The sequence below is a fragment of the Tiliqua scincoides genome, chromosome 3 (genome assembly GCF_035046505.1).
Source record: "Tiliqua scincoides isolate rTilSci1 chromosome 3, rTilSci1.hap2, whole genome shotgun sequence".
Lineage (NCBI taxonomy): Eukaryota > Metazoa > Chordata > Lepidosauria > Squamata > Scincidae > Tiliqua > Tiliqua scincoides.
This window is the reverse complement of record NC_089823.1, coordinates 198488289-198515543: the sequence shown is the minus strand read 5'-3', so window position 1 is coordinate 198515543 and position 27255 is coordinate 198488289. Positions and strand designations below refer to the sequence as shown.

Here is a 27255-nt window from a genome sequence, read left to right as displayed (position 1 = left end):
AAAAGTAAAAAAATATGGAATACCATTATTCTTGATTGGAACAACTAATATTGAGACATTGCTTAAAATCATCTGAATTTCCACGAACTGTCAGTTTATTTCTTACTAAAATTCAGCTTGCTAGCTTTGGAGACACTCCAAACAATTTTAGCAAAGATTTAATAGTTCTGGCATCATGCAAAACGTCTAGGCAGACAGAACCGTAGTAGGGCTGCTAATCAACTGCAGATCTTTCAGCTGGTTCCTCAAACTACAGTTTATCCACAGATCATCTGATTATGGTATACTGATACATATCATTGAACACATACACATAGTTCGAGCACATCAATAAAGGTGACAGTCCTTTTAAATATGAGAACTACGAAGTCTTTTGGGTCAGGATGATGTGAATGTGCTGTTTGGATGTTTCTCTTCCTGCTGTGGGTCCTTTGTGAGAGTTGTGTTTGGATTTAGGTTTTGCTACTGTATTCTTTTGTGGTACGCACAGTATTTAGTGTTCAATCAGATTTCTGTAACCCATTTTAAGCTATTTGTCAAGACAGATGAGGCATTATTTTACCATTTTAATAAGTATAAAAACGGCATTTTTAGGTCCTTGTCTAAAGGATTTCCAAAGGATTATATCCCTTTTAGACCTCTATATTTGCAGCTGACTCAGGAATGGGGCATGTGCAGCTCCTCCACCCTCCCCACCCATTTTCCTTCTTCCTGTCATCCATTACCGTCAATCTGCCTGCCCTGTGGCAGAGCTGGAATCATGTCCATGACCACGGACAACAGCGAGCACAGGGACCTCAGGAATGAGAACATCTTCTCTCAGTGTAGTAGGACATTTATGGGGCAATGGGGAATCTTTGGGTGGCAACATAGCAAGCTTAATTGCCTACAGCGGTTCTCAAACTTTTTGGGAGTTTTACTCCCAAGGTAAGTCTTTGTGGGGGAGGGGCAAGGGCAGCAATCGCATTGCTAAGGGGGGAACAGGGGGGGCTTCTCCTTATTGTGTGTTAGGGAAAGCAGCAGGAGGTGTGGGGAGCCCCACACAGCCCTCCACAGGACTCCATAATGCTTGTAATCTTCAGAAATAACTATTGCAAGCCACCTCCTGGCTGCATTCACAAACTAGAAGTGACTTGCACTAGCTATTTCTGAATATTCCAAGCCTTGGGGAGCCCTGCAAAGGACTGTGCAGGGCTCCCGGCACCTCCTGCTACTTGTCCTAACACACAGTAAGTAAAAGTACCCCACTTTGCTCCCCTTAGTGAGGGACAGAGAAGTGTTACAGGAACAGGTGGGTCATGACCCACAAGTCTGAGAACCACTGGCCTAGCAGAAAAGTTGGTGCCATCTTTATCAGTCTCACTGTGTGTGAAATAAAATATGCAAACTTGAAAAGAACAGTTCAACTGCCAATTTATTAGATATCAAAAACGAACATGCTTTAGCTCTGATTTCCTAATCAGCTGGTCTTCTACAGCCTTAATTTCAAACACCCTCATTTGTTAATGCTTGCCAAGTCAAAAAACACAGGTAGTTTGTCAAGGCAACAGTACGGACCACACTTTTGCAAAAGTGCTGGTTGTGATGTTTTGTGTCTCAAAGCTCCAGTTTCACTAGTAAAGATTCTTCTTGGCCTGCAAGTAGATTCTGTTGCTTAAGGCTTGGAACATTTCTGAATAACTGGTATTCTTTCTTACCAGTGTACAGAGACTTGAAGTGGGGAGAGTCAAATCCTCACTTAGCCATGATGCTTACTGGATGACCTTGGGCAAAGGTGGGATAAAAATGGAATCAGCTGATCAACTATCATTATAGATGATGATGATGATCATCATCAACCCAGTATAGCCCCTCCACCCCACTATCCTTACAGACACCACTATGTCCAAAACCTAATCAACTGGACCTACTTAAACACCCTAATGAAGCTTCTCCTTTGATTTGTCACCAGTAGGTTAGGGCTTTCCCCTATTTGGAAAACGGTGTGTTTAATGCCTCATTGCTACAAAGGCTAATAATTGCATTGCTGACTTTTTTTTTTAATGAACAACTGAATGTCATGTCCATATTTGTGGCCATATGCAACATCTTCAAAGACAGTTCAGGAACCAGTTGAAATTTCCTAAACCCTACATCTACTATTTCCATTTGTTTGCAGACTTTGGCTTCCTATCAAGCATGTATGGTTTTTCAAACCATGGCTTGATCTTTGTACTTTCACTGTTTTTCTATGTGTAATTTGACCGTGCAGATACCAGCTGGTGATATCAGCTTCCTCTGAAGCTTCGGATCTCTTTCGGTTTTGTTGACCTACGCATTAATGCAACCTTTCTTCTCACACCAATATCTAAGGCCGTGCCCTTGCGCTGGGTATCAACAATCTCTCTCCTATTCCACTCCAGCTAATCTTATCTACAATGACCACTCCTTGGTAAGATTTGGGCATCCAGCCACCTTTCCCTCCATAAAATGAGCTTGTCTCTCTTGCTTCTTCCTCAAAGTCATTAAGTGTGGCTGGCAGTAGCTCTTGTTGTTATTCTTTGTGGGCCTGTCTTACCTTTTGATTATCAATTGTCCATGTCAAAATTCCACTTCACATCTCCCTTGAGAAAGACACCAGCAAAAACAAACACCATAAGAAGCACAATGACTTTTTTTTCTTACAGTGTGAGAAAAAAGAATTCAATGAAACACAAAACAGAACAAAAATACAAATATAAACAGGAAAGGAAGAAAAGAGAATTATCAAGATATTGGAGCAATCTATACTATTGCATACTTCACTCACTACAAGTCTAGAAAAGGTATCCAGATGCTCATAAATATATCTGTCCACAATTGTCATCCTTAAGCCATTTTCTCAAAAGTTGATGAAGTCAAAGGTCCAATCTTAGTCAAAAGTGTCTAAGAGCACTTAACCTTTTAGAATTTCAGTATGTCTTTTAGCTGCCATAAGGGTAAAAACTATCCATTTCCACTGTCAGAAGTAATCCTGCTGGATAAAATGGGACTTGCATCCAGGTAACCCTGACTTATCTGGAAATAAGCCCTACTGAACTTAGTAGGACTTGTTGTTCAGTTGTTAAGTCATGTCCGACTCTTCATGACCCCATGGACCACAGCATGCCAGGCCCCCCATAGGACTCACTTCTAAGTAAATATGCACAAGATTGTGCTGTGTTGTAGCTGATCTTCTGGAAATAGACTCTCCTCATTTAAATGTATCCATCCATTTTTTAAAAATTTTGGCTTCCAAGCCCCATTAAAACACGTGTGATTCAATGAATGTCATCAGAAGCAGCTTCACCATAGTCAGGTACAGATTGGGCTGCAAAGCATTAAGGGCAAGGGCACAGCAGTTCCTGCCATACATTTTGGCTACTTCCACCAAAACCAAGGGGGTTGCTTTTGTAATACACTTCTGAATTTTGAGCAAAGCATTAGATCTTGCTACCCTTGCAAATAATGCCCACCAAGATTCCTAGCCTTCAAAACATTTTCAGAGCCACCCAACCCACATCTTCATGTTAGCAGGTCCAAATTAACAGCCCAAAAACTGTTTCTAAAACAGCTGGCTTTAGGGAAATTTACACAGCTCCACTGGAACATGGAATCAAGACTGGATAAACAACTAAGCATCATGCAGAGAATCCCCTTCCGTCAAAGAAGAGACTGAGAGAAACATAGGTAACCCTCATTATCTGTGCGGGTTCCATTCCTGGAACCCCTACAGATACCAAAATCCATTGATGATTTCTGAGGGCCAGGGAGGATGTGTGTGGCCTCTTTAGTCCTCAAAATGCCTTACAAGGGCATAAAAATATAACTTCCTGTTTCCCCTGAGAAACCAGAAGATTTTTTTTTTGCCCAAAACAGGCATTCTGAGGGTTGAAGCGGTCCAGTGCGCAGCCCTCAGAACACCTTCCAGACACAACTGGAACATAGCTCTGGTCATGTTCGGAGGGTCCAGGTGCCCCCAGCAGGTTTGGAATCTGCAGATGATAAAGTCCACGTGTACTGGACCCGCAGATAACACAGGCCCACCTGTAACTTGCAATAAGATTGCAACTTTATTAAGAATACCTGTTTCACCCAAAAGAATTGATAGAGAACTATTTTTATGCCCTAACCAGAGTGTCCTATAGTGGTGAATGCAGTGTAGTGAAAGTGTATTGGGGCATCTGAGGAAAGGAATGTGGGCAAGATTTCAAGAAGTCTCTCCTCTTCCACCTCAGCTTCTAGCTAGAAGAGTCAGGAAGGGGAGAAGGAGGTGGATGCATAATACAGTACAGCAGTACAGGCACCCCACCATATCAGTAGATCTGGTTATCCACAATTCTCCGTGTACCCCGCCCATTAACTTTGTTTAGGTTCTTGCCGCTGGCATCAAGCAAAATGTTTCTTTTACTGAACTCTATAAGTGCCTTAAGCTTATATAGCAGGACTTGTAGGCACGCAGCCTGAATGCTTGGAAAGGCTAATTATACATTAACAGGAAGCAGTTAACTTCCTGCTTCCTGTTAACAGTCTCTTCAAATGTTCAGGCTGCCTGCCTGCACATCCTGCTATAAGCTTGCACGCTTGTAGAATTCAGTAAAAGAAACATTTTGCTTGGCATCAGCAGTGAAAACCTAAATAAAGTTAATGGGTATGTTGGGGGAAGGGTGCGTGGAGACAGGATACCCCCCATATCTGCAGTTCATATTCACGGGGGGGAGGGTGCTAAACGGATCCCCCATGCATATGGGGGGATGCCTGTATTCTTGAGAAGACTGCCTTGCCAGATTCAGTAGTTCCTTTGAGCAGCAGGTGGAAACTCTGTCCTGATACAACACTACAGATGTGTTGCATCAGTAGGGTGACAACTTGATGGTCAAAAATTCCTTACTTTTTAAGGATTTCTGGAGTTGCTGCAACATGCAGAACTGGAGGTAGGTTGGTGAGCAGGGTGATAAGGAGAGCTTAGGATGTGCTATTTTAATGTGTAAAGGAATTCTTTCTAATTAAGATGTAGGTAAAAGGGTTGCTTCAAAGGATCAGCCATGTCAGCCAAAATGCAGATCACCATGGTGCCAGTGGGATATCTGGAATCTCAAAATAAGGTTTACATAGGTTAGTGTAGAATGCAAGTACAATAAAGATGTTTTGTAACAAGGTTACTGGAATTGCATTCATGGAGGGCAATATAACATGCAAATAACAGAGAAAAGATTGGAAAGTTAGATTCAACTGGAGATACAAAGTGAGATTATCTCTTTCCTCCCAGCATGTGCGACTGCGGAGGTGGAAAATCACATGCAGAGCTTGACCAGAGACTTTTAGAAAAATGGCCTGTATGCCAGAGTTAGTTACTGTCCATTTTGTGCAAAGAGATTCTAGGAAAACTGTTCATCTTGCACAGTGGCATCCAATGATGTTGGCATATGAAACTGTGGTGATGTTCCTTGGTATCACTGTCCATATATCCTTTATTATAGGGTGGGGACATAACATAACCAGGAATGGAAAGAAAAATAAAGAAAAAGACTGGGGTAAGGGATCCCCTGTAACAAATGAACCAACCAACTCTTTCAGTTTGCAAAAGTTTAACTACCCGGGTGTTGTGAACATAGCTCAGTGGCAGACCATATGCTGTGTGAACAGAAGGTCCCAGATTTGGATAACAATGCTGGGGCTCTTTCCTGAGACCAGCTGCCATTTACAGTGAACCAGACTGGGCTAAAAATGGATCAAGATGGTATGACTCATCAGTTTCATACATTCATATCATACAAAGGTAAAGCACATGCTCGACATATATAAGGTTCTGGCTTCAGTTCCCTACATGTCTAATTAGAAGGAACTCAGCAGAGATGGAAGCTGACTACGCAAGTTGGCTATTTACAAGCTTGCTGAAAGAGGACACAGTCACACTGAAGCTCTGGTGTTTTTTGCACCTTTTATAATAGGTACATTTTAATGCAGTTCTAAAGATGTGGCAACTGCCTTCCTCACTTCCCCTTTTCATGGGTTCTTCAAAATCACTAGCTCTGCTCCCAGAACTCTGCACGCCCACTCTTTTGCCTTTCCTCTGAGATGTCTGACACTACGCTATTTCTTATAGATCCACATTCTTCCTTTCAGATTTCATTCTGTTGCATCTTGCTCCCCAAATAATTTATCTTTAATTCCAGTTCAAATCTGCTACTCAAAGTCTATACAACTAAAATGCAAAGTACAAATGTCATCTCATTTCATTCCTCCATCCAGTTACTTTTCAGCTTTCTTCCAAAGGGTTCATGGTAGTGTACATAGCTCCCCCACTTTATACTCACAATAACATTGTGGAGTAGTGTAGTGAAAATCCTTGATTTCTCCCCATTTTCCATCTACTCTCTGGACCCTTCCAGCACCTCAGAGCCTTCTGTGATGCCTCAGCATCCTGAAGGGGCTGCTGAGTCACCAAAGACAGCAGCCATGTTTCCCTATTGGCAACTCCCAAATTGGTTCTCCCAAACAGAGAACCGGGCTTTGAGCCAGCCCATTGGATCATGAAATCCACCCAATTCCCAGAAGCAGGAAATTAAAGCAGCTCAGGTGATCCCTGGATCCAATCCCACAGAGAAAGCAAGGTTAATGCCCACAGGTTATAAAAAGTAGGATTATGTGCCCTGCCTTGTGCGTTTTCCCAGATCCAATGTCAGAAACATTCTGATGCTTCATAGGGAACGCTTCCACTCACCCTGATAGTGTGGGTGCCAGGAATGGAACTCTGGAACAGTGCAAGTTAGGTTGGGCAGGGACTGCACCCAGTAAAAGACATCAGAGTTTGTTTTATTTTCTGTTTTATTTTCTTTAACATCCTTGCTAACCTTTGTGCCTCCCTCCTTTGTTGTATCCACCTGCATCTTTTCTTTTTACCTTTATTAGGCATAAAAATTAACACATAATATCTCTAAACAATCCAATATATAAATATATGTTAAAAAGCAAATAAAGAAAAAGGTTAAAACACAACAACAATTTACTTGCATGGTAACTCCAGGTTGCTTAGGACCAACAGATTAGCCCTCTTCAAGTGACTCAGGTGTAAAAATCGCAACTGTAAGGGTCACGAGTTTAGAATCTCCCGCCAACAAAAACTGTAGGCAAACATTCTCAAAAAGACCTTTTTTAGTTCTTAATAATGGGAGAAGGTACTGGTCTCTAGGCACTTGATTGCTAACACAGTGCAAAACAATGTGTAAAAGAGAGTCTACCTCTCTAAGGCCACAGTTACAGACTCGTTCTTCCTTCTAAACCTGCCAAGGGCATTTCTAAACCTGCCAAGTAGGTCTTTAGAAGGCAACACATTGCAGCGAGCTAATGTAAAAGCCCTCCTTGCGAAGGGGCACTCCAAGAAGGTCAGATACTTTGGTTGTTGACCAAATGTATTACTTAGGTGGAAATTCAGGGGCGAACATTTTTTTTGTGCTGCACCCAAAATCTCTTGCCTTTCTATATCAGTTAATCTTGTTATCAGGAGCCTAATAGAAACCTCAGGTGTAGCAGCTCCTTGTAGATCTGCCTCGAGGCCCATTTGTCTGATTTTCTTATAGAAAAGAGCTAAGCAGGGAGATAGCAGTGGGTCAGTCAGTATCCCTTTTAACAAAGGGTTTTGATCAGCCCTGAAGCACACTTTGGCCCAGTATTTTAAGAAACGGGACAATGCTAGAAACTCCAGCCTATATTGGCCTGTCTCCAGGCAGAGTGCCGCATAGGGAACGCAATGCAGAACACCTAAGATTTTGTATAGAAAATTTGAATGGATCTTTTCAATCAAATCATTTAATGCTGGCATCCATACAGGAATGCCATACAAAATTTGAGGTGTAACTTTAGCATTAAAAGCTTGGAGAGCAGCTGGAATAAATGAGTTACCCCAAGAAAAGAAAAAGCGGGTTATAGCCTGGACAACTAATTTGGATGAGTTAATTACTGTGAGGCGATGGGAAGACCAGGAGTACCGGTAGTGGAACTGGAGACCAAGATTCTGGAATTCCTTGACTTGTTGTATTGATTTACCACTAAAAAGCCAAGACTGCGGTTTCCAAGAGTGCCCAAACACCACAGTCTTGGACTTATCATAGTTTAACTGCAGGGCGTTGTTGGTAAAATATTCTATACAGGCATTAACCAGTCTCCGTAATCCTATTTTACTGCGGGATATCAAGGCCATATCATCCGCGTACAAAAGTAAAGGAGTTTCCACTGAACCTAATTTGGGAGAATGCGTATCAAAGTTAGCTAAAAAGGGAGCCAAATCGTTGATAAAGAGATTGAACAAAGTGGGTGCAAGAACGCACCCCTGTTTGACCCCCTTGTTCATTGGAATTGGGGCCGAGAGGCCACCCCTTGGAGATAGTTTCACTTGACAAGAAGTGTTTGAGTGAAGGGCACGAATTAATATTAATAGCCTTTTGTCCAGTCCCATCTTCCCAAGTGTATCCCAAAGTCTCTCTCTATCTATGGAGTCAAAGGTCGACTTCAAATCTAAAAAGGCCACGTAAAGTCTGGATTTATTTTGAATCCTTTGTATAGAGATTAGATGGGATAATACCGCACACTGATCAACTGCGGACTTGTTTGGCTTAAAGCCCGCTTGCTCTGGGCCTATGATGTTATGATCAGAAATCCAGTCTGAGAGTTTCTTCAGTAGATGGGAGGCATACATTTTCCCTGCTAGATCTAAAAGGCTGATTGGTCTGTAACTGGGGGGAAGTTTTTTATCACCTTTTTTAAAGATGGGAACCAAGATGGATCTAGTCCAGGTGTCCGGAAGTACCCCAAATTTATCAATTCTAGTGAATAGTTCTGCAATTATTGGGGCCCACCACTCTAGTGCTTCTTTATAAATATCAGGGGGAATTGAATCTGGTCCTGCTGCTTTGCCCTGTTTTAACTGATTAATGAGTAAAAGAACTTCATCCACAGAGACTGCAGGCCAATCTGGGATATCTGACGGGAGTGGCATGTTAATGATGGAGATAGGTTTAGATTCATCAAAAAGATTGATTTGAAATGTGCCTCCCACATTTTGGCAGGGATTGGTGTGAAGCCAGTTGAGTTTTTATAGAAACAGCCTGATATAATTTGCCAGAAATTCTTGACATTTTTAGATCTCACACCTGCATCTTGTTTTAGACTTGAAATTTCCCTTACAGTGTTCTATTATTCTGTACAGCCTTTAAATAAAACTTCTTGCCTTTTTTGCAGTTTCACCTGCTTGGTCTCATAGGTAAGCTAAGCGAAGAGATCACGACTGGCTCAAAAGTAAAAAATCACCTAGTGAGTTCCATGACTGAACAGGCATCATTGAACTGAACAGTTCTTCTCTGGCACTTTGTCCACTACATCTTGCTAATATTTTTCCTAGCAACCCTGGTAACCCTTCCCAGAAATAATGCCTTCTGTTTAGTCCACTACTCGACCTTTTGACAATCTCAACCATTTCCTAAGCTTCCTGCACACCTAATACCAAAGATGCTGAATTCTTATCAATTGAATAAAAGTAGTCCTCTTTATGAAGTCATCATCATCATGAGGAGTCTCCTAATTTTCATTTTTTTAAATCTCCTCCCCCTTTTGTCTCCACCCCCACAGTCTCTCTCATGCCTGTGACTCCATTAGTACATTTGCAGTGTCATGGTCTTTATCATAGCTTTCCTTATCTAAATGTCAACACAACTGCAGCATCAAGGACTGTCACAAAAGAACAGAACAGCCTTACTGCATCAAGCCAAGGTTCAACCAGTCCAGCATCTGGATGGACAATGCTTGGGGACCAGGTTCCTTTGGGATTTCACTAGCTGGGCATGAAGGCAACGCCCACTCCCCATTGTCTATCTCCAGCATGTGGTACACAGAGCTATGCTGCTTCTGTACATGGAAGTTCCATGTACAGCTCATAGCTCTTGGTATGCTTACCTACCATGATTTGGCCAAATTTGCAGCAATCAAAATAGGGTTGGGAGATTCTGCAAGCTCTGTCACAGAAGACCTAGGCAGATTTATGGCTGATTTTGCACAATCTTTTGCCCTACCCATGAGTACAAGAAATAGTACAGTGTGAACAAGCAATGCACAGATACAATGTACTATTCTTTGCAAAGACAGCAGTTCTTTTTGGTGCTACTTCAACCAGAAGATGTCACAGTGAAGAACAGGTACTTAGCTAACTATGGTTTAATCCTTTCTATCTCCAAGAAGCTCAGAGTATCATACAAGATCACCGCATTTAGAAAGAGTTTTTAGAAAGGTCAGATTGATTAATGACCATTGATAAGGGTGCCTTTGCATTCCCTTGTAGCCAGTGTATCAGGTTGCTCGAGACCCTGGGGCAAATTCCTGCATATTACCTCCTTATGGCACTCCCTGCTGCTGCACTGGTCGACATCACTGTCACCAGTATTGAGGGTTTAGAAGGTGATCCAGCTACATGGGCCTTCTGATGGGCGTGGGCCCTCACCCAGGACCCAATCTGATAAACTTGACGCCTCCTTTGCTTAGAACATGCCATTTAGCCCACTTGCTTGAGCCACTGAGCACTGCTTCACAGGCACCTTACTCTGCAGTGCACGTCCACTACCTGTTCTTCCATTTGTGACACAGAACAGTCTGGACTACCTAGGCTGATCTGGAGTATAGGGGTGGTCCTGTCTTGCAGTAGGGGTTGGTTGTTTCCCCACAGTGGCTATCCAGATACATCCAAGAAACCCCAAGCAGGCTATGAAAGCGAATAGCCGTCTCGCACTGTTGCTGCCTAGTATCTGGAATTCAGAGGCACAACTCTTCTGGGAGCATATAACAATCATGACTAGTAGTGTAAGCCAATGGCCATCATCACATGTCCCAAAGCCAATTCCACAAATGAAAGGTGCACTGTGTGAAGAAGAGCTTCCTTTTGTTTTGAAGACCATTTCCAAAATAAGGGACACTCAGCAGCTAGCGTTGAGTCTGATAACGAGAGCAGAATTCAGATCTCTACAAACTTCACCTTTCTTTCTCTTTCTTTAAAGAAGGTTCTGTCCCTTACAAAGTTAGACTTAAACGTATAGGGGTGATGCATGGTGAAAACTCAGAAGTTGGGTATAGTGGTGTTGGAGGAGGACCTGAGCAGGTATTCCAGTTTACAGAGCTAGGCTTCAGTGCTCTGCATGATCCCATGTCATTCCCCAAGCCCAGCAGAAACAATATACTGACACAAATTCATATGCATTCAACTCTTTCAGATGTATATGATTTATGTGTCACTTGCCCCAGAATGTTTCATTTTTCTATGCAGAAGAGACATACATAGAGAACTGGAGTCCAGGCTGTTGGGTTGATTCTTATCCAGCATAGGAGGTTTCCTCAACCCAATCAGACCATTGATTCACCTAGCTCACTATTGTCTACATATAGTTGTAGCAATGCTTCAAGATTTTAGATAAGTGTCCTTTCTAGTCCTCTCTGCAGATATCAGAGACTGAACATGGCACCTGCCAAATACAAAGCATGTGTTCCAACACTGGAATTGGACCCTTCTCCAATCCAGTACTTCAATAATCCGAATTCAGTAAGAGTCTCCCCTCTTTCACATTGAAATATGCCCTGTTCCTAGTCAGAGCTGGCTGCTGAATTCAGAGATTTATTTTGAGTCTCAGCAGCCAGCTCCGTGGGGGCTCTCGATTTATTCTTTGCTGCCCCTTATTCATAATTCTGCCATGATGTAATGGATGAGCTTTCTACACTTCAAGAAGCAAGTATCTAAGCACAAAAATATGAGAGCTGGTTGCCCCCCCCCATCAACAACTACAACTCAATAAGAGTCACATCAGCAGCCCCAACTCTGTACTGACACTTCAAGAGTCATGTGGAAGTGATTCAGCTGATAGGAGTTACTCTCTCACAACAGATTAAAGAGGAGGAACGCTTTGCACAGGCGGTTCTATTTGAAACACTGCGTTTATTATTTCTGGAGTAACTTTTGAGAAAGGCACTCTGTAAACACTGCACCACAGAACAAATAGGAGCTCCATTATCTTGAGCTGACAGACCAGAGCTTGGGATACATGTAATAGAGGAATGCATTCTGCTGAAACCAGAGCAATGTTTAGTAGTACTGGTGGAGCTTATGATGTTTGTTTAGTTTCTGACAGAGCCAATGCATTCTCAACAGGTAAGCACTTGGAACGGCTCCATCTCTTGGACAGAGACAACAAAATGGAGCTGCACACGTCTATATAGCGTGGCAACTGCTGAACCTCAGCTCCAAGCATCATTCCACTGTGACTTCTAATTTGAGTCTCTCAACTGACTGTGGAAGAGAGTCATCTGAATACATAACCCACCACAACTAGAACCAATTTATTGCCAAGTTTCAGACCTAAACACGAGAGCTAGCAAATGGTGCTGAACTTGACTAGGCTGATCCAGGTTCAAATATCTGCTTAACCATAGGGTGCTTCCTGGCCACTTATTCTGTCCTAACCATCTTTTTTTTGGGAAGGTAAAATTGGGAGCTGAGGTGAGCTCATCACAAATGCTGCTGAGTTCCCTAGAGGAAGGGTGGGATAAAAATGTAATACACTGATTTTTTATACACAGATTTGACGCGAATGGCCCCTGCAAATGACAAGGAATGTGCTGATCCCTGGAGAAGGGAAAAAATGCATCCCTTTAAAATAAGTTTAAAAAACTGAACAGTCCTTTAACAATAGCCTCCTTAATGAGAGAGAGAGAGAGAGAGAGAGAGAGCGCACGCAGCTGGCTGACAATCCATCAATCCTTCTCTCTCCAGCGGACCCCTCCCTTCCCCCTGAGCACATGAAAGAAAGGTGATCACTTTGTATTGGTGAAGGGAGCGGCTAGCTTGGAGGACAACTGATTGATGGATTGTCTTCTTAATGACTCTTATCTTACATCACAAAGGTCAGCAAGGCTGTTTTTAAATCACCAGAGCAAGGGAACTTTGTTTTTTAAACGAATTTGCTATAGTGCGTTTTTTGCCATCCGCATGAGTGCTTGGAACGGAACCCATGAGAATAATGAGGCTCAACCTGTATGTTTAAAAAACAAACATGGCACTCTAATGGATAATAATCTAAGTAACAAGAAGTATCATTACATCAATAGAAATTGCCCTTAACATGGGCACATGGGAAATGGTGTGGTACTTAAAACACAAAGCAAGCAGACATGAGATGCAAACAAAATATCCACATACCCTCCACTATACCAATGAGCTTTTGTACTTTCCCCATCACTAACAATAATTGTTGGATGAGCTTTTTACATGTCTACAGAGAAACTCAGCTGACATGACACTGCAAACTGCTTGAAAGATGGCTCTATAAATCCACACAGAAATTACAGAAGACCAGGCAAGTTCCACTACATGCAGCAGAAAGGACGCTTCCAAATGTGCACTAGTCAGTTATTGCTTTCACACTTGCAGTCACGTGTGGAACTGCAACTTTCCTTCGGCCTAACATCTATACCGGGTAAGATGGTGGAATGCCTCATCAAAGATAGAATCTCAAAACACATAGACGAAAAGGCCTTGCTGAGGGAGAATCAGCATGGCTTCTGTAAGGGTAAGTCTTGCCTCACAAACTTTTTAGAATTCTTTGAAAAGGTCAACAGGCATGTGGATGCGGGAGAACTCGTGGACATTATATATCTGGACTTTCAGAAGGCGTTTGACATGGTCCCTTACCAAAGGCTACTGAAAAAACTCCACAGTCAGGGAATTAGAGGGCAGGTCCTCTCATGGATCGAGACCTGGCTGAAGACCAGGAAACCGAGAGTGGGTGTCAATGGGCAATTTTCACAATGGAGAGAGGTGAAAAGTGGTGTACCCCAAGAATCTGTCCTGGGACCGGTGCTTTTCAACCTCTTCATAAATGACCTGGAGACAGGGAAGAGCAGTGAGGTAGCAAAGTTTGCAGACAACACCAAACGTTTCCGAGTGGTGAAGACCAGACGTGATTATGAGAAGCTCCAGAAGGTTTTCTCCAAACTGGCAGAATGGGCAGTAAAATGGCAGATGCATTTCGATGTAAGCAAGTATAAAGTCATGCACATTGGGGCAAAAAAATCAAAACTTCACTTATAGGCTATTGGGTTCTGAGCTGTTTGTGACAGATCAGGAGAGAGATCTTGGGGTGATGGTGGACAGGTCAATGAAAGTGTTGACCCGATGTGCGGCGGCGGTAAAGAAGGCCAATTCTATGCTTGGGATCATTAGGAAGGGTATTGAGAACAAAACAGCTAATAGTATAATGCCGTTGTACAAATCGATGGTAAGGCCACACCTGGAGTATTGTGTCCAGTTCTGGTCACCACATCTCAAAAAGGACATAGTGGAAATGGAAAAGGTGCAAAAGAGAGCGACTAAGACGATTGCTGGGCTGGGGCACCTTCTTTATGAGGAAAGGCTATGGCGTTTGGGCCTCTTCAGCCTAGAAAAGAGGCGCCTGAGGTGGGACATGATTGAGACATACAAAATTATGGAGGGGATGGGCAGAGAGATGCTCTTTACACTCACATAACACCACAACCAGGGGACATCCACTAAAACTGAGAAGGTGCTAAATTTGCCAAGGCACACTGCACTGCTGGTCAGGGGTTCACTAGTGGCTCTCCTAATATATGACCCTCTTCCAAACTCCTGCAGCACACTTATGGACCATTCATGGCACACTAGTGTACCATGGCACAGTGATTGAAAAATCACTGAGGTAGGGCTTCCAAGCCATCTCTGTTACCTAGTGCCATTCTCTTCAAAAAGTCACACAAGTATGCTTAAGTGGTAGCAGTGCCAGCCTACTTCTGCAAATGAAGGGTAAAAACAGGTATAAAGTGTTTGCTTTTTGCCCAGATGAAAACAAGGGAAGGAGCATTTTATCTGAAGAATCTATCTTGAAGCTTTCCATCCTGCATGTCTTGGGTCAGCCATACTCGTAAAGCTACTGCTCTAGCTCATGAAAACAAGTATATTAAGGGAATGCTGACAAACCTTTACCTGTGGTGCTACTGTCAAGACTGTAAACACTACTGTTATTACACAGTGTTGGAGGACAGATTTTTACCAGCTCTGGAATATGGAAGTGAGCTTCTGTGGAAACAGAGAGAGACAGAGACAGAGACCCAACTTGTTCACATAGATGGAAGTAAATGTAGGATTATGCTTCTTTCTGGGCATCTGCAACTTATTTACCACCATAAACCAAAACTCAGCCAAAAGTGATCAACTTCAGCGTATTCTAAGATGGCAGTTTAATTTTTTTTAATGTCCCATCCTATAAGCTCACAACAATTTCACCAGCATCCGCCTATGTCCCCAAAGGGTCACGGTAGGAGTTAGATCCCTCCATTTCTTGTTCTGGATTACTCCAGCCTACACGGCCTAGTTGGCCTTATAAATGCTTTGTGTTCTGCTGGATTGTTTGCACTTATGGGATTTGGCTCTCTCGAATTCAAACAAAAAGAATTTCACTCTTGCTTCAGTTTCTCTCCTGGGCAAACTTTTGCAGTGCATAGTTAAAGGTACTTTGTCACCAAAGCCCACAAGATTCACCATGAGACATGGGCTCCAGAAAGTCATGCTACCAGATTCATTCTTAGTGACATTTCCAAATATGCAGGTATGGGACTGCAGCCTAAGATACTGTAACAAGACACTCCTCTCTGACAAGGAAGGCCATTATCTTTTTCTTCTATTCCTTTTTCTTTTAGCCTGAACTTCCTTTTAGCCTGAACTGGTGGCAACTCAGTACTAAGCAAGGGGCTCCACTTTATGTTTGTTCTCCCAGCTGGTTAGCAGCTGCTCCTCATTTCCTCCAGAGAAAAAACATAGAAATCCAGGCCATACCCTGCACATTCTGTTGAGAAGGGTGCGCATCAGTGACCATGACTTTTTTAAGAGCTTCATTATTAGCACACTAAGGACAGTATATACACATGTACAAGAGGTGCAGAGGTGTTCAGAAAGCCTCAGGAAGTTTTAACCATTTACAATGAGCCTCATATAGCTCCTCATATAGGCAAGTGAGGGCATCAAATGTCCTCTAGAGAAATAACAGGCCAATACCAAAAACACCAGGCCAGATTTCCAGATTACATAAGCCAGGATCGCTTCAGCTCTGATGGAGCAACAATAATTTATGACAGTATAATAGTTGGTCAACTGATACACAACTCACCATCCAGTGCAAATGTGGTCCCTGCACTAAAAATGATTTCCATTTACTTGTGCTCTAGTATTCTGGGGTAAAATCAGAGTGAAAGCAGGCAAGTGCAGGTAAAGAAAGTAATTCAAGAGGAGAGAGCTACCTTGTGTCAAAAAACACTTTCAATTTGGGTTACTGGAACAATGCAAGACTTATCCAACAATATTCAAAACTATAAACCCTATCCCTAAAAATGAAGCATTATAAGCAAGACACCAATTCCTATTCCTACTCAGAAGTAAGTTCAAGACTGCTTACGCTCCAGTAACTGCAAAGGACCACAACTCATAACCCAGCTCTAGGCATGCTTACTTGAGCGCAAGTACTACTGGTGGAACTTGCTTCTGAGTAAACAAGCATGGGTCCAGTGGGACTATTCCCAGGTAGAGTAAGCCGTGCAGAAGACTGTAGCCTTAGACACACAAATATTAGACCACCCACTAGGGGGATTAGCCCCCCTCCCGATTCATAGGAGCCCTTTAAATGTGTGAAATCACTCTGAATGTAAATAGATAATGTCCCACTGGGAATCCACGAAGTTGAACCTGTTGAAGCCCTGTTTTAAGACTCCCCAATGTGTGTGTGGGTCGCTCTCAAGACCCACAAGGAGCACAGCTCCTGCTCGCTACTGTTCACCGATGAACTGCATCGCCATCGAACCAACACTGGGCAGTGCAAACGCAGCCGCAACCAGTCTTAAGGGATTTCTATGGAGCAAGTTAAATGCAAAAACATTGGGTTCCGAGTGCTCAGAGTGCCTGTGCGTGTTCAAAAGCCAGGGCTGCAAAGCTCTTTCCCCCCTCTCGTGTCTGCAAGCGGCCAAGCTTTACCTTGATGTTGCAGAAGATGTTCCCGGAGCAGGTGCTCAGCCTGTGGCCGGTCGCCGGAGCTTTGCTACTCTCGGACTGCGCTCCCATGATCTGCCCGGAATGAGACAAAGGACGACGAGTTAGCGCGGAGCCTTCGCTCCGTGGCGCCCCCCCCCTTGCCCCAGCTGAGATCAAGAGCCTGCTGCAACCTTCCCTCCCATCCGCCGGGATGGAGAGCCACCCGGGCGCCTGGTCTCTTTATAAGTCTGCCCGCGATCCGGGGCGATGATGAAACTCTCTTTCTCCTCCCTCTTCCCTCCAGCCAGCGCGTAAAAGCGGGCGCTGGAGAGAAAGCGCCGATTCCGCCACCAGGTGTGACCTTGTGCCCTGCAGTTGCAGCACTCCCGCCCCTCCCAGCCGCACGCCCCGGGGTCAGTCCAGCAGGAAGCCAGACCCCCTTCGTCTCCAATTCCCCGGGCACAGGAGGCAGAAGGGCCGCCTCTCCAACAGAGGCGAGCTCTGCCGGCGTCCACCTTGCCCACGCGGTTCCCTGTAGTGCCCCTAGCCCTGGGGATTTGGAGAGGGGGGAAGGCACTCTCATTGCCTCCCAGGACGACGCAGGTGGGCCGCCTGGGCACGCCACCCGCGCTGCCTCTACGCTTCCTCGCTCCCACCCCAGTCTTGGACAAAGTCCCGGGGACTGGGGTTCCGACGGGCACTCTTCGGCCTGGGAATGCAGGCGATTGCGCCCTCTCTGCGCCACAAGGTGCAGGCACGCAGGACAAAGGGGAAGTGCCTCGCCACGCTGCCTCCTGGCTAGAAGCAGGTAGAGGAGGAGGCGTCACTCCCTACGACAGCATCAAAACCGGTGAACTTTCCTCCCCGTTAGCTACATAGAAAGCACCGTCGCTGTTTCACCCTTGCAGGCAGTGGTGCACCTCTGGCCTCACCATGCTGCCCCCCCCCCCAGTGAGTAGCAGGAATGAGGCTCAAATACTAACCTCCAAAATGTGGCCAGGATTTAAGGATCTCCAAACTAAATCTACACATGCAGTGGAATAAGGGCCCAGTCCTATCCAAATTTCCAGCTCTGATGCAGCTGCAATCAATGCAACCCTAAGGGAAGGGAATAAGTGTTCCCTTACCTTGAGGAGGTCAGTAGGATTGCCCTCCCACCACAGGATGCAGTGCACACCCCACTGGCATTGGAAAATTGGATATTATTTGGCCCTGAGTCAGTAGAGCAGACTCAAGTGAGGGCCAAATCCTATACAACTTTCCAGCCCTGGTGTATCTGTGCCAGTGGGGTGTGCGCTGCATCCTGTAATGGGAGTGTAGTTATGAAGGCCTGCACAAGATAAGTGAACATTTGTACCCTTGTCTTGGGGCTGCATTGCAACTGCGCCAGCGCTGAAAAGTTGGAAAAGATTGGGCCCTGAGTCCCATGAGGAATCTACTATCTTTTAAAAAATGCAAACAAAAAAATGCAAAACAATCCTGCAAGTAGAAAACTAACATAACAGGAAAAAAAAGGCTGAACTGGAAACTCTACTTTTTGTGCTTGCTCTCTGCTTACAGGGAAAGTTTTATTTTTTCAAGGGAACTATTCAAACACTGCATTCTTTCCAAAGAACTCAGTATGTCATTGGGACGTCATTCTGTTACATATGTACAGTAGTTCAGGACCCAGAAATTTCTGTTGAATTCAGGCTGGAAATGACTACCTGCAAGCAAAAACTAATAGTTTCTCCACTGGCCAGTTAACCAGCTGGGATGACCCCATCTTCACATGAACTGGTGTGTTGTTTTTTTTAGGAAGTTGTCTCTTTCACTTAAATATCTAGTAATTAAATGCTGAAGCATCCAGTGGCACTGTAAAAACTATCCAATCTGCATCCTGATGAAATCTTTTTCTCTTGCTGCCTCTTATACCGAGACTACCTTCCAGGAAGTATGAAGGATGCTACCTCTTTTACTTCAAATCCCATATCAAAATCTACCTTCTCAGTGAAACCTTTAGGAACCCCCTGTAATATATAATGCAACCAACTTGTAAGTACTGTATGTGTAACTGAAATAAAAGTATATGCTTCCCCCATTTACTCCTATGTATGTTTTTCTCCCCTTTGTTGTGTCAAATTTTATATTGAAAACCCCTTTGGACTCATGTATTTTGGAAAAGGCCATGTGCACTAATGGTACTGTGTGAATAACAATGATAATAGGCTGGTATGGATAATACAGCACGCTCCTAGACATGTCTACCCAGAAGTAATGCCCATCAGTAGCGGTGTTTGAAAATGGTGTTATTTATTTTACTCAGAATTAAACTGATTGTGTTCAGTAAAACTTGGTCTTTAATTCTATCTTACTCATTGGAAACAAACACCTGTACATTAATGGGACTTACATTAATTACATTAATGGGATTGTACATTAATGGGACTTACTCCTTGGTAAATGTGTATAGGATTGCAGCCTCATTCATCTCAACTGGCTCCCCACCCCCATTTAAAGGCATCATACTCATATTGTGTGTGTGTGTGTCCTGGCCCCATGTCCACACGCACATGAAAGGAATGGTTCAGACAAACCACAAACATGCCATGAGCATGTGCATCTTTAGATATGGGGACTGTTCCATATTTTATTATTTACTCAAATGATTAAGTATCATGTGACTGGGACCCCAAAGTATAGATTATAGTCAACAAAAGCTCATACCATAGGTTTAAAATGCCACAATGCTGTAGTTTTTGCAGTAACAAACTCCTGAAGTTGTGTTAATTTTATCTTCTATACATCCATGAGAGAAAGTATTCAGGCAACAGTGGGGGGCAGAGTTCCACCAATATTCATCTGCACTCACAGTGCCCTTCCTGCTTCCAAAAAAGCTCAGTAGTGTCTTGATTTTCTCCACTCTACATAACCTCTGAAAGTTATTCCTGACCTCCACAAGATACATGGCTAGTATGAAACAATAACTTTTTCTGTTTCCATTCTTCCATCTTTCAACCCAACCTTATCCCTTGTAATGAAATGATTTACCTTTAAAACTAGGACTTAAATCAATTTTCTTTTGTTCTGTCTACTGCAATGGGAAAGAGTTAGGCTTGTCACTTGCTAGGTTTTAAATGTAAGGAGATTGTGTCCAGTTTCATATCTTCTAACAGAAGCATACCTTGTCCTTCTAGAATTCTTAAATCCTCTCTTATCTTGATCGCCATCCTTGGGTTCTTATCCTGCTGATTATTGTGTCACATTGTGTCCCTATAATGAAATAACGTTACACAACATTTAGCTGTTCAAAGTTAAGTGGTAATTACAGTACAGTAGTTGCTAAAATAAATTTTCCATGACTTTTTTTTTTTAAAGTCTCTGGGCCAAGCTAGATGTTACACTGCAAATGTTTACAATTGTCTCCCTTTTTCTTTCAATGAAAACCGCCATGGGAGGCTACAAGTAGTCATCAGGGGAGAACACGATGTAGAAAAATTGGCACATGAATATGCTTGTTTTCTTCCATTCCTTGTTTCTTTTGTATTACAGATCTTAAGGTCTAGTCCTATTCAACTTTCCAGCACTGGTGCAGCCACAATGCAGCCCCAAGGTAAGGGAACAAATATTTCCATACATTGAGGAGGCCTCCAAGATGGCCTCCACATCACAGGATGCAGTGCACATCCTACTGGCACAGTTGCACCAGCACTGGAAAATTGGATAGGATTGGGCCCTAAGGTTGTAATTCTATGCACATTTTCCTGGGAGCAAATCCCTTTGGAGTTTACTTCTAAGTAGACATGCCTAGGATGGTACTGCTAGATTGTAAACCATTCTTTAAACTGTAATCTGCTTTGACAGCACATCAGTACTGTACTGATGTACTACAGTACATAATGTACTATAGTACATAAGCAAATAAATATCAAGCCCAGCATTTCTGGAGGCAACATGAGCTTAAAAGTAGTCAAGGAGAAGCCCTGTCCATACATTTGCACAAGGAACAGTCCCAGCTCAACCTTACCCCTACTAGAGCATGACTCTCACCCTTTCCAAATGAGCTAGGAAAGCCAGTATCTTCAGTATCTCAACACCACCTTTCCTCTTGTACTTCCCCGTTTTCCTCTCTATTCTCCAAGTAATAGAAAACAGCTAAATCTTCGTCATTTCAGGAGTCATCTGAGATATATGGAGACTTGCATTCCTTCTTTATCTTCTATCAGTGTTTCTCAAACTTTTAGCACCAGGTCCCACTTTTTAGAATGAGAATTTGTCAAGACCCACAGGAAATGATTTCATAACCAGAAGTGACATCATCAAGCAGGAAAATTTTTAACAATCCTAGGCTGTAATCCTACCCATATTTACCCAGGATTAAGTTCCATTGACTATCATTGTTAAAAGCATAATGGCCTGTTAAAGGTACAGATCTGTCACATTTCCCCAAATGCAGTCACATACCATGGTAGCATCAAGTCTAATACATTAAATATAAAGTACTGAAATGAGTGGAGACCCACCTGAAATTGGCTCACAACCCACCTAGTGGGTCCCAACCCACAGTTTGAGAAACACTGTTTAGTAGGAGTAGGTGCAACTTCGTCTGCAATCCACAGGAGACAGTGTTTTGTTTTTCTATGTTCCCTCTGTGGATTTGGGAGCATGGCTTTAATGTTTTCCCACCTTTTCTCCTCAGAGAGAGTGAGAGTTTTTCTCCTCAGAGACCAGAGCTTTGTCAGGACTGGCAAAATCAGTGCTTGAGGTGCCATCCTGATTACGTACAGCCTGCAGGGTGAGCCAGCTTTAGGGGCTTGCCATCAAACAGGTTTAGAGGAAACTCTGATAATCATAAGCTGTATATACTTAAAAATGAAACCATAAGTAAAATCCTGTTTGTTTGAAATGTTTGACAAGCCTCTGCCTCATTCTGTTCTTCTCAGCCTGGGTGAGGGAGATTTCCTGAGGTAAAATCAGACAAAAGGTAAAATCTGCAATCATTCTCTGCTAACCCCTTACCTCAGATATAGGCATATCCCAGTGATTTTCAACTCTTTTCATCTCATGGAACGCTGACAAGGCACACCATCAGTTTTTTGACAATTGTCAAGGCACACCATGCTGGCCTTGAGGAGTTCCCATCCCCCAATGGCCCTACTAATAAATGACCCTCCCCCAAATTCCCAGAGCACACCTGAGGATCTTTCGCAGCACACCAATGTGCCATGGCACACTGATTGAAAATGGCTGGCATATCCCAACACTAAGAAAAGCAAACCATGTCCTTTCAGGAACATGCTTGTGCATTTTACATTCTTAAATACCATCAGTGTCCTCAGCTTTCTCTTTTTCTTTGACTCATCCAGATGAGGGAAATTTGGTCCCAAGTAGACGTTTTACACAGCAGATGCTTCTAGCGATCTCCCAACAGCTTTTTAAAAAAGATATAACACAGATGTGGGGGAATGGGTGTTTTAGTGCATGCCCCAGCTGCTTTACCATGCACTATCCTTTCCCTTAAAGGTGGAAAAACAGATGAGGAGAAATCAATTTTGAATGTAAAAATAGCCAACAAAAAAAGAGTTAAGGAGTCCTCTCTCACCATATATCCACTGGGAGCTGCAGCTTCTCATACTGATTTTTTTTAATTAGATTGCTAAACACAGCTGGTATGCAACATCTAGACTATCCCAGAGACTTTTTTAAAAAATCTTGAGAAAAATGTATTTTAATGACTTGCTGCCACTTAGTTTTGAAGGCTAAATAAGATTTATTTCATTATAGGGACACAGTGTAACACTAAAATGCTCTGGCATTTGGGATGTGACCTGGAACAACTGAGCATGGTCTTACAGTGCAATCTTATGCAAGCCTACTCAGGTAAGTGTTTAGGACTGCAGCCTCAGTACATTTTATAGGGTTTATTCTCATAAAAGGCTGCTGGGCATCTGTTTTTGCAGTCTAGAGTGGCTAAGACTGGGTGAAAGATCTATTTGAGCTCAATCTACTCTGTTCATTCAAAAATGCCCTTGAATTAAATGGGCTTATTCAAGAGTAAGTGTGCATAGGACTGCAGTCATATTGAGTACAGAAATTCACCACTTGGCATAAAACTGCAGAGTTCTATCATGTATCACCAAATGGCATGTATTTAATAGCATAGAGAAAAAACCTATAAGGCAATGGGGTCTACAATCAAGGACAACACAATTCCTAACAACACAGTCCTGGAACGTGCTGGAATCCCTAGCATGTATGCACTGCTGAAACAGAGATGCCTGCGTTGGCTCGGTCATGTCGTGAGAATGGATGATGGCCGGATCCCAAAGGATCTCCTCTATGGAGAACTCATGCAAGGAAAGCGCCCTACAGGTAGACCACAGCTGCATATAAGGACATCTGCAAGAGGGATCTGAAGGCCTTAGGAATGGACCTCAACAAGTGGGAAACCCTGGCCTCTGAGCGTTCTGCTTGGAGGCAGGCTGTGCAGCATGGCCTTTCCCAGTTTGAAGAGACACTTTGTCAACAGTCTGAGGCAAAGAGGCAAAGAAGGAAGGCCCATAGCCAGGGAGACAGACCAGGGACAGACTGCACTTGCTCCCGGTGTGGAAGGAATTGTCACTCCCAGATTGGCCTTTTCAGCCACACTAGACGCTGTGCCAGAACCACCTTTCAGAGCACGATACCATAGTCTTTCGAGACTGAAGGTTGCCAATACTTCAAGCCAGGTCTGACCAACACGAAGTAAAGTGGAACCACTACTTCCCATGAGGTAGAAGTAGTGCACTCTGCAGAAGCGCGTGTGGCCTCTAGGACACCTAGTGCCTCAGGAACAAAGAACCAGGTAAGGCACTGTGAGCTTAGTGCGAAGAGAGGGAGAAGGCAAGTGGACCTCTGAGTTTTTGGAGAAGGAGAGGGAGGACTCTAAGTTGTGAAGAGGAGAGGAGGAGAATGATGACGAGAAGGAGAAGGTAAGTGTACTCTTTCTAACTCTTTGTCTTTCTAACTCTTTGTCTTCTAACCTTAAATCAACATTGAAATTTAACTTACCTTTAGCTTAGCTTTACCTAAGCTTTACCCAAGTTAGCACCTAATCTAACCAGAGGGAGAGAGTTTAAAGTCCAGCAAGTTGGGGCACAGGAGCTAGGTGAGGGCAATAAAAATATATACATGAGTGAGTACATAGGTCTTCTCTGAGCAGGAGCAGAGTCCTACTCGTGAGTAAGGGCCTAAGGTACAGGCACTTGGAAAAGTAAATAAAACATAGGAGGATAAAGTAGAAAGCAAGTTTTTCTACCTTGTTTAAATTAACCCTATACTTAACCCAAGTTAAACTTAATCCATGTTAGAACATAATCTAAAGGTTCAGTAAATTGGGACACAGGATCTAGGTGAGAGCAATAAATAAATAATTTAAATAAAGGTGCACACTTAATAAAAGCAGGAGGTATAATTTAGATAGGAAGCTGGAACCCAAACTAAACAAAGGAGAGGGTAATAGGGGGAGAAAGTACACTTGTTGTCTATTTTATAAACAGGGCAAAACAGGATTTAAACCTTTAGTGTGTAAATTCTGCCAAGCCCAAAAAACTCTTAACCCAGTGCAGTTTAAACTCAAATAAAAAGCAGCTTGAGGTTAAAAAACAGTCCAGCCTAAGAGAACGTAAGAGCCTAAGGTAGCGTGATGGGATGTGATAGACAGTTTGGCACAGTGAGAGGATGCGGGGACAAAGGAGCAAATAAGCAGCCCATCCTGGGGCATTCCATGTACAAATGCTTTTATGCAAATGCCCGAAGTCTCCGAGCAAAGATGGGAGAACTGGAATGTCTGGTGACAAGGGAAAACATTGACATATTGGGCATAACGGAAACCTGGTGGAATGCAGAGAATCAGTGGGATAAGAACATAAGAACAGCCCCACTGGATCAGGCCATAGGCCCATCTAGTCCAGCTTCCTGTATCTCACAGAAGCCCACCAAATGCCCCAGGGAGCACACCAGATAATAAGAGACCACATCCTGGTGCCCTCCCTTGCATCTGGCATTCTGACATAACCCATTTCTAAAATCAGGAGGTTGCGCATACACATCATGGCTTGTACCCCATAATGGAATTTTCCTCCAGAAACTTGTCCAATCCCCTTTTAAAGGCATCTAGGCTAGACGCCAGCAGCACATCCTGTGGCAAGGAGTTCCACAGACCGACCACACGCTGAGTAAAGAAATATTTTCTTTTGTCTGTCCTAACCCACCCAGCACTCAATTTTAGTGGATGTCCCCTGGTTCTGGTATTACCGCAATCCCGGGCTATAAACTCTACAGGAGGGACAGGCAGGGGTGTGTTGGAGGTAGGGTGGCCGTTTATGTTAAGGAAGGGATGGAATCCAGCAAAGTAGAGATTGAAGGTGGGTCCGACTCCACCGTAGAACCTCTGTGGGTTAAATTACCAGGCCTGTGCAGCGATGTAATACTGGGGACGTACTATCATCCTCCAGACCAGAAATCGGACCTTAAAATGAGAAAACAGATCAGGGAGGTGACAAGGAGGGACAGGGTTGTAATCATGGGGGACTTCAATTATCCTCATATTGACTGGGTCAATTTGTGGTCTGGTCACAAAAAGGAGAACAGATTCTTTGACATGCTAAATGACTGTGGCTTACAGCAGCTAGTTATGGAGCCCACCAGAGGACAGGTGACTCTGGATTTAATATTGTGTGGTACACAGGACCTGGTTAGAGATGTCAATGTTACGGAGCTGTTGGGGAACAGTGATCATACTGCGATCCGTTTCGACTTGCATGTTGGGGGAAGAATACCGGGCAAATCTCTCACAAAAACCCTTGACTTCCGACGGGCAGAGTTCCCTCAAATGAGGAGGCTGGTTAGAAGGAGGTTGAAAGCGAAGGTAAAAAGAGTCCAATCTCTCCAGAGTGCATGGAGGCTGCTGAAAACAACACTAATAGAGGCCCAGCAGAGGTGTATACCACAAAGAAAGAAGGGTTCCACTAAATCCAGGAGGGTGCCCGCATGGCTAACGAGCCAAGTTAGAGAGGCCGTAAAGGGCAAGGAAGTTTCCTTCCATAAATGGAAGTCCTGCCCTAATGAGGAGAATAAAAAGGAACATAAACCGTGGCAAAAGAAATGTAAGAAGGTGATACGGGAGGCCAAGCAAAACTATGAGGAACGCGTGGCCAGCAACATTAAGGGGAATAATAAAAGCTTCTTCAAATATGTTAGAAGCAGGAAACCCGCCAGAGAAGTGGTTGGCCCTCTGGATGGTGAGGGAGGGAAAGGGGAGATAAAAGGAGACTTAGAAATGGCAGAGAAATTAAATGAGTTCTTTGCATCTGTCTTCACGGCAGAAGACCTCGGGCAGATACCTCTGCCCTAACAGCCGCTCCTGACTGAGGAATTAAGTCAGATAGAGGTTAAAAGAGAAGATGTTTCAGACCTCATTGATAAATTAAAGATCAATAAGCCACCGGACCCGGATGGCATCCACCCAAGAGTTATTAAGGAATTGAAGAATGAAGTTGCTGATCTCTTGACTAAAATATGCAACTTGTCCCTCAAAACGGCCACGGTGCCAGAAGATTGGAGGATAGCAAATGTCATGCCTATCTTTAAAAAGGGAAAGAGGGGGGACCCGGGAAACTATAGGCCTGTCAGCCTAACATCTATACCGGGTAAGATGGTGGAATGCCTCATCAAAGATAGGATCTCAAAACACAAAGACGAACAGGCCTTGCTGAGGGAGAATCAGCATGGCTTCTGTAAGGGTAAGTCTTGCCTCACGAACCTTACAGAATTCTTTGAAAAGGTCAACAGGCATGTGGATGTGGGAGAACCCATAGACATTATATATCTGGACTTTCAGAAGGCGTTCGACACGGTCCCTCAGCAAAGGTTACTGAAAAAAACTCCACAGTCAGGGAATTAGAGGACAGGTCCTCTCATGGATTGAGAACTGGTTGAAGAACAGGAAACAGAGAGTGGGTGTCAATGGGTAATTTTCACAATGGAGAGAGGTGAAAAGCGGTGTGCCCCAAGGATCTGTCCTGGGACCGGTGCTTTTCAACCTCTTCATAAATGACCTGGAGACAGGGGTGAGCAGTGAGGTGGCAAACTTTGCAGACAACACCAAACTTTTCCGAGTGGTGAAGACCAGAAATGATTGTGAGGAGCTCCAGAAGGATCTCTCCAGACTGGCAGAA

At 43.6% G+C, this 27255-nt stretch overlaps 1 protein-coding gene across 2 annotated transcripts in view; it reads right to left on the bottom strand.

Moving 5' to 3' along the window:
- Window positions 1-17281, bottom strand: part of SLCO2A1 (solute carrier organic anion transporter family member 2A1) — a 90596-nt gene extending 73315 nt beyond the window's left edge. The window contains exon 1 of one of the 2 annotated variants that reach the window (XM_066621936.1): window positions 17063-17281. In XM_066621936.1, the coding sequence (XP_066478033.1) occupies window positions 17063-17149 (87 nt within the window). In that variant the 5' untranslated portion in view covers window positions 17150-17281. The remainder of the gene's footprint in view (window positions 1-17062) is intronic. The other variant, XM_066621937.1, reaches the window with a different exon arrangement.
- Between the last annotated feature and the right edge of the window lie 9974 nt (window positions 17282-27255).